The sequence below is a fragment of the Camelus bactrianus genome, chromosome 7, assembly GCF_048773025.1.
Source record: "Camelus bactrianus isolate YW-2024 breed Bactrian camel chromosome 7, ASM4877302v1, whole genome shotgun sequence".
Lineage (NCBI taxonomy): Eukaryota > Metazoa > Chordata > Mammalia > Artiodactyla > Camelidae > Camelus > Camelus bactrianus.
The window spans coordinates 39,030,131-39,045,880 of NC_133545.1; the positions used below are offsets into that span (position 1 = coordinate 39,030,131).

General features: G+C 31.5%; 1 protein-coding gene across 6 annotated transcripts in view; it reads left to right on the plus strand.

Moving 5' to 3' along the window:
* NT5C3A (5'-nucleotidase, cytosolic IIIA) overlaps positions 1-15,750 on the plus strand; it is a 35,900-nt gene extending 20,150 nt beyond the window's left edge. For 4 of the 6 annotated variants that reach the window (XM_010971035.3, XM_010971019.3, XM_010971042.3 and 1 more), the window contains 9 exons: positions 1,785-1,839; positions 7,712-7,810; positions 9,020-9,089; positions 9,991-10,037; positions 10,859-10,944; positions 12,249-12,338; positions 13,571-13,733; positions 14,277-14,477; positions 15,031-15,750. In XM_010971035.3, the coding sequence (XP_010969337.1) occupies positions 1,804-1,839; positions 7,712-7,810; positions 9,020-9,089; positions 9,991-10,037; positions 10,859-10,944; positions 12,249-12,338; positions 13,571-13,733; positions 14,277-14,477; positions 15,031-15,132 (894 nt within the window). In that variant the 5' untranslated portion in view covers positions 1,785-1,803 and the 3' untranslated portion in view covers positions 15,133-15,750. Of the gene's footprint in view, positions 1-1,784; positions 1,840-3,956; positions 4,104-7,711; positions 7,811-9,019; positions 9,090-9,990; positions 10,038-10,858; positions 10,945-12,248; positions 12,339-13,570; positions 13,734-14,276; positions 14,478-15,030 lie in introns of those variants that run through there. The other 2 variants (XM_045507938.2, XM_010971051.3) reach the window with 2 other exon arrangements.

Consider the following 15,750-nt stretch of genomic DNA (forward strand, 5'->3'; position numbering starts at 1 on the left):
CTTCCTTAAAATAGTGCCAGAATGCTGACATTTATACTTTAGTCTTTACGCTTTTGTAATAATAGTGAGTTTTCTATTATGAATGCAGTATCACTTTATGTGAGATTGTCTTTGAACAAGATGAATTCTGATCAGATTGCCAATGAGGATTAGGAAGAATGAATTATCTTAGTTGAAATTTGCATAATATCTAGTAAACTATTAGTCTTACTTATCAAAAATAATGTCCTAAAGTTGGACATTATTAAATTTCTGATCACTCTTTGTTTTTGTTTACATTTTGTTTAAATAAAGTAAGGAAGAGAAAATAATTAACTCTTTTACCTACTAACATGGGCTTCTTTTTGTTTGTTTGTTTCCCTTTCTTTTTCTAGTAAACATGAATGAATGTTCCAAAAAGAGCCATACTTGGGGGTGGAGGGTGGAAAGGAATTCAGTTACCTGGTTATGTGTAACAAAAGATTTTAGATTCCCAGATATTAAAATGTATTCTTCACTGCTTGAATTCTGTTTTTCTTTGGGCTTTTCAAATGTTTCAGAGTATGTGGTATTTTTGTAAACTCCACTGTATTTTTCCACATTCTCCTTCCTCTTTTTCAAGCTAATAAAATGGTTTTATTTAAATAGTCCCTTCTGAGAAATCTAGCAACCCTTTTCAGATATTAAACATCAAAGAAAAGCCATAAGCATTTAATATTTTATGCTTTGGATTCTATAAATGAAGAAACAGACTTCCCAGGCAGTTTCTATGACATTATTTTTTTTGAACAGACATTTCTTAGTTTTACGTACTTTAAGTGGAAGAGGGGAAAGAGTTTAGAATCTGAGAAATTTTTATATATCTGCTACACATATTTTAATTATGAAGAACAAAGATCTAATGTCCAACTTCTATTACTGGTATTTAAGAAGAAGTCACAGTTCTCCTCTCAACTAAGTTACCCTATTTTAAAATAGTGCTTTTTTTAAAATAAAATTTTGCTTACCTAGAATAAAGTAAACGTAAAGTCATTGTGGAACAAAAATAATTAATTTCCCATAAGATTTTTAGTACAAATATGAAACTTAACATAATGATAAGGGATTTTTAAAACTGCTTCTTTGGGTTTAACAAATAGATGCATATAAATTTCATCCAAACCCCTTAAATGATCATTCAATTAAAAAATACTATCACATACTATCACATATCTATTTTGTTCCCGACACTATGCTAGATTCAAACACAAATCAGATCTTAGTCACATTTCACAAAATTAAAGATTTTAATGTGAGAAAATTGAAGAATAAATTTGATTTTTGTGTATTATGTTTCTACTTACATTCTATTTATATATTCTTTCATTGATTCAGTAATAATAGTGCATAATTTTACCACAAACTTCATCCTTACATGTGGAGAAGGTGTTGATAAAGTGTTCTTGCAATGAAGCATTTTCTTGCAAGTATATACTTCACTTTAACTCTTTATTCAAATCTTACTAACACCATGTAAGTTATTATAGGAGAGCTGCAAATTTTCCATACAAAATTTTTAACCCAAAACTTTGTGAGATAGAGTAAAATCTTTGCTGAACTTCTTAGGAAAGAAAAAGTGACTTCGGTAACTTGGTGTTTCTTTTTTTTTTTTCTCTTTTTTTTTTTTTTGGTAACTTGGTGTTTCAGTCAAACCAAAATTACCACTTGAGTATGTCATTAACATACACGAAGAGCCTGGAATTTATGTATGTCACATGTACTTTTTTTCTCTCTCTTTTACTGTGACATCACCTGGGAAAATCCAGAAGATTGGATAACCAAGAAATGCCTAATCAAGATTCTGCTGTACATGTGAAAATGGTGGGTATTTGAATATTTCCAGTTCCATTTATTAATGGTGAATCTTCACCACGTTTAATTTACCTCTGTCTCTAATCAGATAATTATGGGACTGTAACTTAATGCAGATTTTTCTTCACAATATTGACACACAATAGAACCTCAAATATTTGTTGAATTGAATTTCTTTGAATTTTTTTGCTTGAAATATAATGTGCATTATATTGTTTCTCAGCATATAAAATGATTACCTTTTTCCTTTTTGTACTAAATTTTCCTTGCTTAGCAGCAACACACTGAAATCATAAAACATGAGGTCTTTTAGGCCTCTAAACTAAAATGACAAGCCTTTAAATAATTTTTTAAAACTTCTTGAATAGCAGTAGATTTTACTGCACTATAGACATTAGGATGAGGTAAGAAAAATATAGGCTTTGAGGTCAGAACTGGCTTCAGTTCTTAACTCAGTCTTTAATAGCTGTGATTCCCTTGAATGAAGGCAACCATCTCACCTTTAAGAAATGGGTGTGAGACCACCAACCTCATGTTGTTTTTACTCTTTTTTTTCCAACTTTATTGAGGTATAATTGACAAATAAAACTATAAGATATTTAACATGCACAGCATGATGGTTTGATCTGTGTATGCATTGTGAAAGTTTCCTCCATCTAGTTAACACATCTATGACCTCACATATTTACCTTTTTTTAGAACATTTAAGTTCTACTCTCAGCAAATTTCAGTTGTACAGTAGAGTGTTATAAATTATAATCACTATGTTATACATCATATCCTCAGACGTTATTCATTCTATAACTGAAATGTTCTTACACATATTCAGTGAAAGAGTACATGTAAAGTGCCTAATAGCACATAGTAAGCACTCTGAATATTAATCTGTATTATGTTAGTGTTTTAACTATGTAAGTAGCATTTATTTGTATGTGTGAGGAAAATTGTGTCCATTCTCCTTACTCAGTCATAAAATTTTTTAAATCATAATTTCTTCCTCCCTTTTAAAGAGGACAGCTGTCCCATGATCTCTTTCTTATTTTCTCTTTCTGTTCTTTTTGTTGTTCTTCCTCTTCTCCTCTTTCTGTTTTTTCACCCTTTTTCTTTCTAATTTTCTTTTTCTGCTTTGAGCCTGTAAACCATAACGATGACTTAGCTTTGTGTCACAATTAGTAAATCTCTTGTTCAGCTTAACTTTCCTCATCCAGTGTGTGATGGGAGGATAAAGCTGCTACAAAGTGCTGCTTAAGCTTTCATCAGTGTAGTTATTACTGTTAGGATAAAGCATATGAAACTGCTGGGGTTTTGATACATCAAATATATTCCAATATTGGCAGTTTTGTGTGGACATGATCTTTCAGTCCATGTCATGATTGGCATTTGATTCATTGGTACTGAGCATGTATCTCTGATGTGTAGAATTAAATCAGTCTAAACTCATTTCCTTGCTTGAGTTGATTTTTTTTTAACCAAAATGAATTCAAGTGATATATGAATGTCCTACCATATAATTTGTTGTTACCTGGATCCTGGAACCTTCTAACACGTGTCTCCTTTAGAAGCAAGTAACAATGTAGTTAACCCACAAAAGAACTATTGGCGGAAAATAAACTAAAAGATGATATGTACTTAGATATTTTTTACTATCATTGCATGAATTTCACAATTTTTACCTTGGGTTTGCTTTTCTAAAAACATTGATACATCTTTTAAGTTGACAGCTCCTTAGGATGTTATTCTTGACTTCTCATGATCTGGGTCCAGATCTTTCCTTCCAGACTTTACACATATTCACACTCTTCTCTGTGGACACTTAAGTTGTAGAAAAACAGCTATTCACCCTTTTCCTACATTAGACCCTCTACTTGGACTCCTCCCAAATCTCAGCATATCCAAATCCTGCTTCTCCAGAAGTCTACCTGTATTGGCCCTCCCTCCTTTGTCCCCAGCAGAATCTCAGTTTCTTCTGTTTCTCTTGTATTACGTCTGAACATCTTGGCAATATATTAGTTATTTCAGTTCCTATATTACAATTCATCTTAGAGAATCTGTATTTGAGTATAAGATGTATATGTTACTAAAACTTCTATATCTCTTACAGAGCTGCTTAACCCAGTGCTTTACACTTCATGATTATATGGTGAATGAAGGAAAGAATTTGGCCTACACTGCCTTAATGTGGAGACAGGCCAGATGTGTGGTAGGCAGGGGAAATGGCTATCAATAAAATTTAGCAATGCATAATCTTCAAAATAAATCATAGACTCCTCTAGGTATGTGAATGGGTAAATGTACCAGTCTGAATACTTGGCTTTAAAAATCTGTACTTTTTCTGTCATCACATAAAAATTGTAGTGCCTACTCCTTTGTACCACTAATGAAGTTTTTTACTTATACCATATTTGGAAGTTGGAAAACAAAGAAAAAATAATTTCCCTGAGAGCTTCAGACAGATTCTTAAGTGATTTAAACTAATTCTTTTGTGGGCTATTTTTAGAGAACTACAGGTAGACATCATTAGGACAATTTTGTGACTATACCATGCAAATACTCATTTATGTTTTATCTCAGTGTAGCCACAAGATAATATCAAATATCAAATCTAATATTGCTATAGAACTGTGAATGAAACTGTATAATTTTGAAATCAGCTTCTTTAGAAATCATTGCATTTTTGAATATGGAAGTAGACTAATGATTAGGAGTTCATTTCATCTGTACAAATACAGTATATTAAAGATCAGCCACAATAAGTGCATTTTAGGTTTTCCTTAATTATCCTTAGTATTGATTCAGATTAAGCTCTGATCAACCAAAATACGCTGATTCTTATCAGGGAAACTTTACTCCTTCCCCAGCATTTTACATTATGATCTTATAAAATGAATATGTTTTCTTTTGCTCACAAATGGTGGATAATTTTAGCCTCTTACTTATTTTTCATGAAATTGTATCACAGTCAAATTGGAAAGTTTTCAAATAATTTAAAATAAGATACCCTTCAAATTTCAAGTATCATTATTTTATGTACTACCAAACGGGTGTATTTTGTCCAAGAGGAAATGAGGAAGGGATTTGAGGAGGTAACAAAAATATATGACGTATGATGAAATGCCTGTTCCTGCGGTGTGTTTCATAGTGTCCTGCAATTCTGATATTCATTGACACATTTCATATAGTATTTGAAAATTATATTTCTTAGGCTGTATTCTAAAGTATTTGAGTAAAATGCCCAATCTTTCAAGTTCCTGAGAAGTATTTATCATATACTTTAATAACATTGTATGGGTATTGTGGAAGGGGGGTATAGTGTATTACCTTATAATCCAAGGCAGATATAATTGTCATTTTTATATTTCATACACCTATATTCTCCATCGTGTTGTGTTCTCTGAAGAAAGAGAGCTGCTTTCATCTGTTTTCATCATTGTTATTTCACTCTAGTGCTATTTGGGTATTCACTACTCATTTATCTGAAAACGGTTATATGTTGTGCAGAAGCAGGGATATGAATGCCTCTAGCCACTGGTTCTCTTTCAGGCCCCAGTAATGTGAAATAAACCAATCCAATAGTTGGTAGCCAAGCTGAAACCAGCCTACTTTGAAGTGGCCTTGGTGCTGTTCTCCTATCCATTATCTGAAACAGACTATCCTATCCTATTTAGATATGGCTTTTTTTAATTAAATGTATCATAAGAAGTGATTTGCTTGAGGCAGGAAATATTCTTCAGTATGGACACACTGAAGTAAAATGTTTAATTTTCTCTGTGAAAACACAATAGATGACATATACCCTCTGTTGCTTTTTAATGGGTTAGTTATTAAATCAAGCATATGCTGGTTATTATTTATCTGCCAATTAAGGCAGAGGTAAGAACAGAATTTAGTTAGATGAATTTCGCAGCTAAGGTATTTATTTGTAAGGGAGCTACAGAAGTGATATTCCAAAACAGCAATGGTTCCTAAAACTCAATAGTTAAATGGTATAAGCATCATATCCCTGGTTTCTCATGTCCGACACCAAGCAGACACATGGTAAGTATTTGTAAAACAGATGAATGGATATTAATGGATGAAAAAAAAGGAATGTAGGAACGAATGCCTATTGGTTTTTCTCATCTATTAAAAAATCACTGTAAAATAAATAGTGATGTATTTCGATGCTTTAAATAACCTCCTTTAAATATATATATGTAACTAAATCACTATGCTTTATACCAAAAACGAACATGACATTGTAAACCAACTGGACTTCAATTAAAAAAAAAAAAAAAAAAACTCCTTTATTCTTTTTTTTGAGGTGGGGTGATTAATTGTTTTTTGGTTTTGTTTTTTTTTTAAACAGAGGTACTAGAAAATGATCCTTTTATTCTTTTGAAATCCTTTAAAGTCCAGTTAAGTTAAACAGAACACTGTATGAAGATTAGTGGCATTGCAGGTTATCCTATCCTACTTAAATGTGGCTTTTTAAAAGTAAGTGTATTGTACATCCAGGTTTTTCATTTATGGAGAAAAATTTAATGTTCACATTTTTTTTTCCCTGTGTTCATCCTCCCGTCTTAGGAAACCATTTTACTTTTTTTTTTTGATTTTCTAATTTTGTCCATTATATAAAGACAACATAGGAGCTAACAGCCATAGTTGGTCTGATTGTTACAGCAAAGATACAATATCTGGAAATTTTTTCATAACCGTGTCTGTAACACTTATTAAATACGTTAATACTGGTGACTACACACCCAGAATAATAGCATAAAAAATAAATAAAGATTATTGGGTACAAACCACTGTGGAATCTTGATTTGAGGTTCAGTTTTGTCATTTTATACTGTGAGCTGACTATTAAATGATCCATAATTTTCTTCCCCCAGTCTTGTACAGCTATAAGAGCACTGTGCTTGTGCTGATTTTACTCTGACCGAGCTCTGATCAGTTTTATTCTATCTGTAGTATGGTAGAAAAAAGAAACAATATTAATGTAATATTAAATTGTTGAGAAAAACTAAAGCCTACGTAAATCAACCTAGCAGCAGCCTAAGCCCAGGTTTAGTTTAATGCTTTTTAGTAGTTGTCTTAACTTGAAATAAATCCATTGTAAAATTTATGCCAAGAACAGTGAAGTTATTTGGGATATAGTACAATAAAGGAGCAAAGATCTTGAAGCAACTTTTCAAATTAAATACATTAAATATTTTAATTATCACTACAAAGGTAAGCTTATGGCGAATAGTCATACAATATTTGTTTCCTTTCTGCTAAGAAAAATTTTTAATGTAAATCTTAATGTAATCTTATAAGCTAAATCTTATAAGCAGAAAGAGTCTTAAAAGAAGACTCTGTCACAGAGTTCAGATGTTCTCCATTCAATTCTAGGATTTTATTTTGAATGAATTCTGTTAAAAAATGTTTTTATAACTATGAATGTGATAATATTAATGTCAAAAAAAGCAAGATGTAAAATATATAAGAATGAGATAAACTATATGTATACACATGCATGGTTGCAATCACAGAAATGAAAATAATGCAAAATAGATTAAAATGTTTACTTGTTAATCTTTGGGTAGTAGAATTCCAGGCAATTTTTACTTTTTTATACTTTTTCTGTGATAAGCATGCATAACTTTTATAAGAAGAAAAATTGCATTTTTTGATACTGTATTAAAAATTTTGTTTTGTCTTAGTGTTCTAGATGGAAACTACTGATGTGCTTTAAAGTTCTTTGTGTATATAAATGGCAGTTTGATATGGTGGCTTGCTTTTTAAAAAATAATGCCTCAACATTTTTACATCTTTAAATAATACAAGCTTCTGCTTGGTATTAAAGGAAACTGGGGGGAAAAGGAATAAAAAATAGTTAATAATTTCCTTTAATTTTTAGATGCCAGAATTACAGAAAAGTTCAGTTCGCATCAAGAACCTTGAAAGAGTAGAAGAAATTATCTGTGGTCTTATCAAAGGAGGCGCTGCCAAACTTCAGGTGAATAATTATCAATAAACCCTAATTTATTATTAAGCCTTTATTTTTCATGTTCAAGCAGATTTAATTTAATGTTCATTCATCTTATGCTTTGCTACAATCTGAATAAAGAAAATTTAGTAGGCAAGCTTTGCCTATCCTTCTGGAATATAGAATCTAAAAGATCTGGAATTGGTCTAAAATATGCAGAACAGCCATTGGAAACAAACAGAAATTAATAGTCTTGAGATAAATTTAGCTTTTCTTTAGCTATTAAGTGCTACTAAATTAATAGTACTATGCATAAGTATTAAACCATTTTAAGTATGATGTTATTAATATTAATAATATGATTAATACCTTTAAAATGTGTACAGTTGCTGCACCAGAAATTGACACAACATTGTAAACTGATTATATTTCAACTTTAAAAATAAATAAATAAATAAATAAATAAATAAATAAATAAATAAATAAATAAAAAAAACCCCACTAGACCAGAAAAGACACCATAAAATACAATGGTGGAAAACTTTAAAAAAATATACAGTTTCACATTGTTGTTCTTTTAATTAAATCATAATAGTTCAAGATAAGATGTTACTGTATTAGGAGATAGGTAACTTTCTTTTTAATTTTCTCTTTAAAGGAATGTTTTACATGTAAATTAAATCAACAGTCTGAATATTCAGTAAGAAAATTATTCCTTTTTTTAAATATTTCTGAAAAAATATTTAGCCCAGTCTCCTAAATTTTAAGAGCTGTAAATTATTGCTGTATATCATTTATTCACTGGTATAGTTTACCTAAATAGACAAGTTAAATCAAGAATGTAACAGTTAAAAAAAAAAAGAATGTAACAGTTTCAGTAACTAAGTGATTCATTTAGTTTAACTGCTTCCACTGCATTTTTGTACATTGACCAAGTAGGTTGAAGTTGTGTAATGTTTTATTGCTGTCAGGAACAGTAACCATATTACCTACAATTGCAAATTCCTGTACTGATTAGTCAGATTTTATTTGGTGACAGGCAGTGCTGGGGCACTTAAGGTTCACCTTGTTAAGGAAATTCTCAAGACATAATATATGAACTGCATTAGAAAACGCAGTGTAGACAGAATAACCAAAGGTGGGGGGCAGAAGCAGAGCATAGTCTCATGCCTCTAGGAAGTGCGCATTAAATGTGGTCTTGGTGGCTGTGATTTCATGTCTCTTTCCCTTTTCTTACAGATAATAACAGACTTTGATATGACACTGAGTCGATTTTCCTACAAAGGGAAAAGATGCCCATCATGTCATAGTAAGTGAGGCATTTAAAAATAAATTCAGGACAAAGTAATCATTGTTTTAAGATCCTTTTCTACTTACATTAGCTATGAGATTGCTTGGATTTTTTTTTTTCCTTTTAGACATTAAAAGGGGAAGGCTGCTTTTTAAATTATATTTTGAGCATTTGTTTTCCCCCATGTTACATAAATGGCTGTTTTACTATATGGTTTTGGTTGCAAGAGGAATGAAGCCTTCTGAAATTTTTCTCTACAAATGTGGTCTGTGTATTATTCAAGAAACATTTAAATGGTTTTAAACCTTGAATTATCCTAAAGAAACAGGTTTATCAAATACTCTGTTTTCTAGGGCTGTTAATACATTTTTGTGTCATTGATAAACTGAGTAAAAGAATGAGTTACTAAATAAATATCAAGCTAAAATATGTTACTAGGAATTGACACAACATTATAAACTGACTATAACTCAGTCAATTAAAATAAAATGTTACTAGGATAATATACCTTTTTAGTTTTCCAAACTTGGTAGTAAGTTTTTTAAATAATACTCTTCAACCTGACAAATAAGCAGTGATACAAGCAATCTCATTTACTGTTGGTACGTATATAATTTGAGAAATCATTTTGATTTATTTTTAAAAACCACTAAAAATTATAGCTGTTGGCCCGGTAATACCTCTCTGGAGATTTCTAATCAGGTAATCCCAAATGTAGGAAAAAAGCTTTAGATCCATGGTTTAGATTTTAAAACCGTTAGATTCTCTAGGAATGCCATGTGAATTTTAGCACTAAGACCAAAAGTTATAATGACTGTGCTAGTCGACTTGGTATTTAAACTTAAAAGTAGTAAGTTATTTATAGTAGTGGTAGCATCAGAATGTATTTCTTTTAATGCCTAGTGTTTCCTCCCTTTAGATGTCATTGACAACTGTAAGCTAATTACAGAAGAATGTCGAGAAAAGGTAAACACTAACTGTAATCCAGAGTTACTCAAAGACTTCATTACCTTTTTTGCTGGTGAATTTTTTCAGCTTCATTCACACAAACAAGAGTGAAAGTAAAGTGCTTGTAGCCATATCTGGCACGTAGTAAACACTCAGTAGATCTTAGTTTTTATTGTATGCTCTCAACATAGTTTGAAGAAAAAAATTAATAGTAACTTCGTAACAACAGTAAAACTTACATGGAAAACTTTTAATCGATTACCAAAGTATCCTGGTGACTTTAACTGGAGAATTAAAACAAAAGTACTGTGGTTTTATGTATTTTGTTCCCTTAAATTGGTCAGGAAAATACCTCAGTTCTCTACTTTCCTTGAGTAGGTGTCTATCTGTGTCTATTTTAAAACTGTGACTCCAAGTATTAATCAAATTTAATACTCTCATAGGAGAACAAAAGTTTTTTGTAGTGATAACTTGATTATTGGTTTCGCTGAATTACTGACCTGAAAGTACTTAAAGAAAGGTATAAGAAAATAGTTAGCTTTTAGCAGGTGTATTTAGTTACATGTAAACAAAGATCTCTTTAGTGAATATGTGCATTAGCTAAGCATGATCTGATCTTTATCATATAAAGCAGTTTATAGAAAACACTTTTTTACCTTGTTTTGCTTTCTATAAAACTAAGCAGCTTAGAGGGAAGGGATATAGCTCAATGGTAATACACATGCTTAGCATGCACAAGGGCCCGGGTTCAAGCCCCAGTGCTTCCATTTAAAAAAACAAAATCTAAGCAGCTTACTGACAACTATAATTTAATGATTAAGTTATTCATTTATTTCTAGTTATTACAACTAAAGGAAAAGTATTATGCTATTGAAATTGATCCTGTTCTTACTATAGAAGAGAAGTACCCTTATATAGTAGAATGGTAAGTGTGTGTTGGGTGATGGGGGGATTAAAAATATAAAATAACACTAGTGACAACTAATGGTGTATTTTACCCCTGAACTGTATATAAATAGATTCCTAAGTTATCCAGTGAGTTCGAGCAGTGATTAAATATGACAAAATGAACTCTTTTATTACTGCAGCAGTCTAAAATTTGTTCTTTTTTTTAAGATGAATGTCAGTGGGGATAAATTAAAAAATCTGCACTCAAGCCTTAAATTAAAAACAAGAAAAAAATTTTTAAGTGTATGTACAGATGTGACTGAATGTGTAAAGAAAAAGAATTAGGGTTTAAATTGACTATGAACTCAGTTGGAGCCAGCATAGTTACTGAGAAATGAACCTCTGAAGTTGGTCGAATTAATCAAAATGCAGCATTCCAAGCAGACCACAGTGGCAGCATTGTGTTGAGTCCTGAGAGAATGCTCTTAAGAGAAATGTTGACAACCTTGGGCTGTGTCAAAGGAGTCCACTTAGATAATCGCAGGAATTGGAGTCATCCCACTTGATGAAGATTTCAAGGAACAGAGAGTGCTTTGATTTGAGAAGCAACAAGTTGTGGTTTCATAGTCTTAAAAGCTCAGGAATGATGTTTTTGGTCTTCATTATCCCATTACCTAACCTTGCACACTTAATCGGTGTTCACGATGTGAAACATTGAAAAGAGGTTACAGTTACTCTACATGCCTGTAGAGCTGACCAGAGAGGAGGGTCATTTAGGAATATGACAGGTAGATGCTTAGATATCAACTGGAGAGGTTCTAAAGGCCTATTATACTGAGATGCTATAATTATAGCATCACCACCAGTGATGTAATTACAGAGCACCTATGTGTAAATCTTTCCATAACAAGGATTTTCTCTTGCTTACTAGGCAACATCTTCAGTCCTAAGGCATTGTGTGAAAATTCAGACCACAAACAGGTGGAAAAAAATGGCTTTGCTCTAATTCTTACTGCAATTTAGAGAAATGATTATACCTCCCTAGCTTTGATTCAATTCTTATCTATAGACTGAGGAAAGGTTTACACCTAGTATCCTGTCATTGTCTTATTAATACCTTTAAACTAAATCAGGGTTTGAGAACTGGGAAATAACAGTAAGAGTATGTGTATTATATTTTGAGGCACATAGGATACACATTCATTAGTGATTAATTTAAATCTCTAAAATTTAAGTCCAAAATTATGATGAATGAAAGACTCATTTTCTCATACTGAAGAATGATTTTTAAATAAAGATACTAGTTTTAATTTGCTTTGATATTCTCTTTATGCTTATCAGGTATACTAAATCACATGGTTTGCTTGTTGAACAGGCTTTACCAAAAGCCAAACTTAAAGAAATTGTAGAAGAATCTGACATTATGCTCAAGTAAGTTTCTTGGGTGTTTTTTGTTATTTAATTGTCTACATGCTTGAACTGTTATTATTTATATGTATTCAAGGGTGTATTTTTATTAAAATAACCTATCACAGTATTACATATAAAAATGTACCCAAAATATGCCACCTATCATAAAACAGTGGTGAAACAAGAAATTTAGAATAACGTAATAGATCTTGATGTGGGGAATAAGAGCCCTAGGAGATTTAAGTATGAATTTGCATTTCTTTTTTACAGATTAAAAATTTCAAGACTAACTTAAAAATTTCTGAAACCAAGACCATTTTGAAATATTTTAGTAAAATACTTTTGAAAGATATGAAATATTAAAGGAATGTATATAGATCAACATGAAAAAGATTTTTTAGCCCGTCACTCTGTTTCTGTTACATGGTCTGCTTTCTGAATTCTCAAACTCCCCTTGAAAACTACTGTCTCTGGGAAAGGTGAATATGTTTTAGCAGATAATAAAAATATTTGTAATACATGAATTATAGGATATAAACAGTTTTAAGCTTTTTTTCAATACTGTTTACCACCTCTTAAATTTTTGAACTCATTAAGCAAATATGATGATACGGTTTCTTTTTTTACTTTTTTTTGATGGTGCTGCTACATTTTAAGGTGATCTACCTCTAAGGAGGAAAGCATTAAATTGTCAAAGAGTGTGAGGACAGCTAGTAAGTATTTTGTTCCTTTGTAGGCAACTTAACCTATAGTCCAGGAGCAGTAAAAAAGGTTTTGATTTTAAGATCAAGACATTACCTACAGCTGCCAGATGTTAGGTAGGAGAGATGCCGGATGTAGTAGCCTAGTTCCTGCCACTCTCCTTTCCTAACAGCTGGGAGTAGGTGAGCAAGATGACAAGCAGGAGGTCTTCCAGCTCACCCAAAGTGGGTTTTTCAATGTGTGGTTCAGTTATTTGCTGTTAAATGGTGTACATTCTGAATTGTAGGTTTATATACATGTTCAGTACAAGTCTTAAATCATCTAATTTGTACTATTAGAATTTATTGAAAGGATGGTAAAGAGTTAACCAGTTTGAAAAACTTGTACTAGTAGTGTCATAGACATCAATAACAACAGCCCTCTTGGGTAGTATTTTTGAAACAAGAATATAAATTAGCCATAGAATCAAGTAGAAATATTTAGCTTTTTTAACTTCTAGGTGAAAAGGAGATATGTCTTACTCTTTAACACTCACTTCCTCCATATTACAGGGAAGGATATGAGAATTTCTTTGATAAGCTCCAACAGTACAGCATCCCTGTGTTCATATTTTCGGCTGGTATTGGTGATGTACTAGAGGAGGTTATCCGTCAAGCTGGTGTCTATTATCCAAATGTCAAAGTAGTGTCCAACTTCATGGATTTTGATGACAATGTAAGAATATCAAATCATTCTTCATAATTTTAATATCAAATCATTTTAATCATGTAAATGCATTTTAATTTATTATTTAATGTATATCTGTTAAATTAGGCCAAGTTGATAGGCCTACTGTGGGACTCATCATCTCTCCCAGGGTTCTTGTATATCCATTTTTAAAAATAATATACCATTCTTAAACTTATTTCCAAAGCTATAGACTAACAATAAAATTAGTAAAACTTCTTTTAAAGTAATTTAATGTAGCAATTCTGAACACTTAATATCCATAGATTGAAAAAAAATGAATAAGAACTGGCATTATTTGAATGGGTTCTAAGAAAGACACTATATTATGATATACATAAAATGGGACCTTTTGGTTAGAAAACAAATGAAAAGTAGAAATTGGGTTTTCAATGCATTGTGTTCAACATTTAAAGTAGTCTCTAGAAAGTCATTAACTTCTTAGAGCCCTTCTTACCTATCATAAATGTGAAAATACAACAAGTAGAACTTGCAGAACCTATTGTTTCAAAGGATTTATATTTTTAATAGGGGCTGCTCAAAGGATTTAAAGGGGAACTAATTCATGTGTTTAACAAGCATGATGGCTCCTTGAAGAATACAGAGTATTTCAATCAACTAAAAAACAACAGCAACATAATTCTGCTGGGAGACTCCCAAGGGGACTTAAAAATGGCAGATGGAGTAGCCAATGTTGAATACATTCTGAAAATTGGATATCTAAATGATAGAGTAAGTATACAAATCTGTTATTTAGTTTTATTTTTTTACAAAATTTAGATGAAACTATAGGCAGTTGTTACCAAAGGTGCCTGAGAAAGTAGTTATTTTAAAGATATTTTGATTGCTTTTTATCCCATTACTTTGGTGATTATTAAAGGAGTTGATGTGCACATATGCATGCTTTAGGTATTGGGTGAGGTAGAGTGTACATTTTAAGCGAGGCGTCTCTGACCTCTCCCCACTAGAAGCCAGTATCATTCCCTAGTCACGAGAATCAAAAATGTCTCTAGGTATTGCCAAATGTTCCTTGGGCACTGTCTCCCCAGTTGAGAACCACTGGGCAAGAAAGAAACCATTTCAGAAGCAAAGCCACCATATGGTTAATTTTCTATGTTAATGAGTCTTAACATTTTGAAAGTATTTCTTCATGTCAAAGGTTTTATGAAAACCAATTTAATTTACTACATTTGCCCAGAAGATCTAACATAACAGTGAGATTTATCCTGAGATTATTTACTTCTCCTTGCATATTAATTTTTATGATTTTTTGGTTGTTAATTAGGTGGATGAGCTTTTAGAAAAGTACATGGAATCTTACGATATTGTTCTAGTAAAAGATGAATCCTTGGAAGTAGCCAACTCTATCTTACAGAAGATCCTATGAACAAGCATTCTTTAAGAGGACCTCTCACCTGTGGGTACAACTGATGCAAGAGCTGCTCATCTGTTCATCTTGCTAAAAGACATTTATTTATAATATATTCTTACTCTTGAAGTTTTCCCTCTACATTACTGAAGTATTTTCAGATTTGTTGAATCCATCAACTGGAAGCTCCTTTTTCTCCACATCTCTCAACACACTCCTCACCGTATTTTTTAAGATTTTAAAAAATCTTAGAGCAAAAATTACTTAGAGCAAAAAAATAACTCCCTACATTTCCATAGTGAATTTTGTAGCTTAATGTTATTATGAAGTTTTTGAGGAGTCTTTTTACATTGGGAAAGTTTGTGGGAGTTTTAAAAGTTTTATGAAATGGTGAAATAATGTGCATGATTTTAAATGTTACCATTTTTATAATTTGGGTGAATTATGCTAATGGTATTACCGTCTTCTAAAATTGTGTTTTGTTTGGTTATTTTGTTTAGTGAAAATCAACATATACCAAAAATATTGGCACTTGATGTTTGAAAAAAATCCTTTGGTATCTACGTGTCACTAATCATTATAAAATGTTCTGTATGGAAGCACTGATGATAAACATGAAATGAAAAGCCTTTTTAA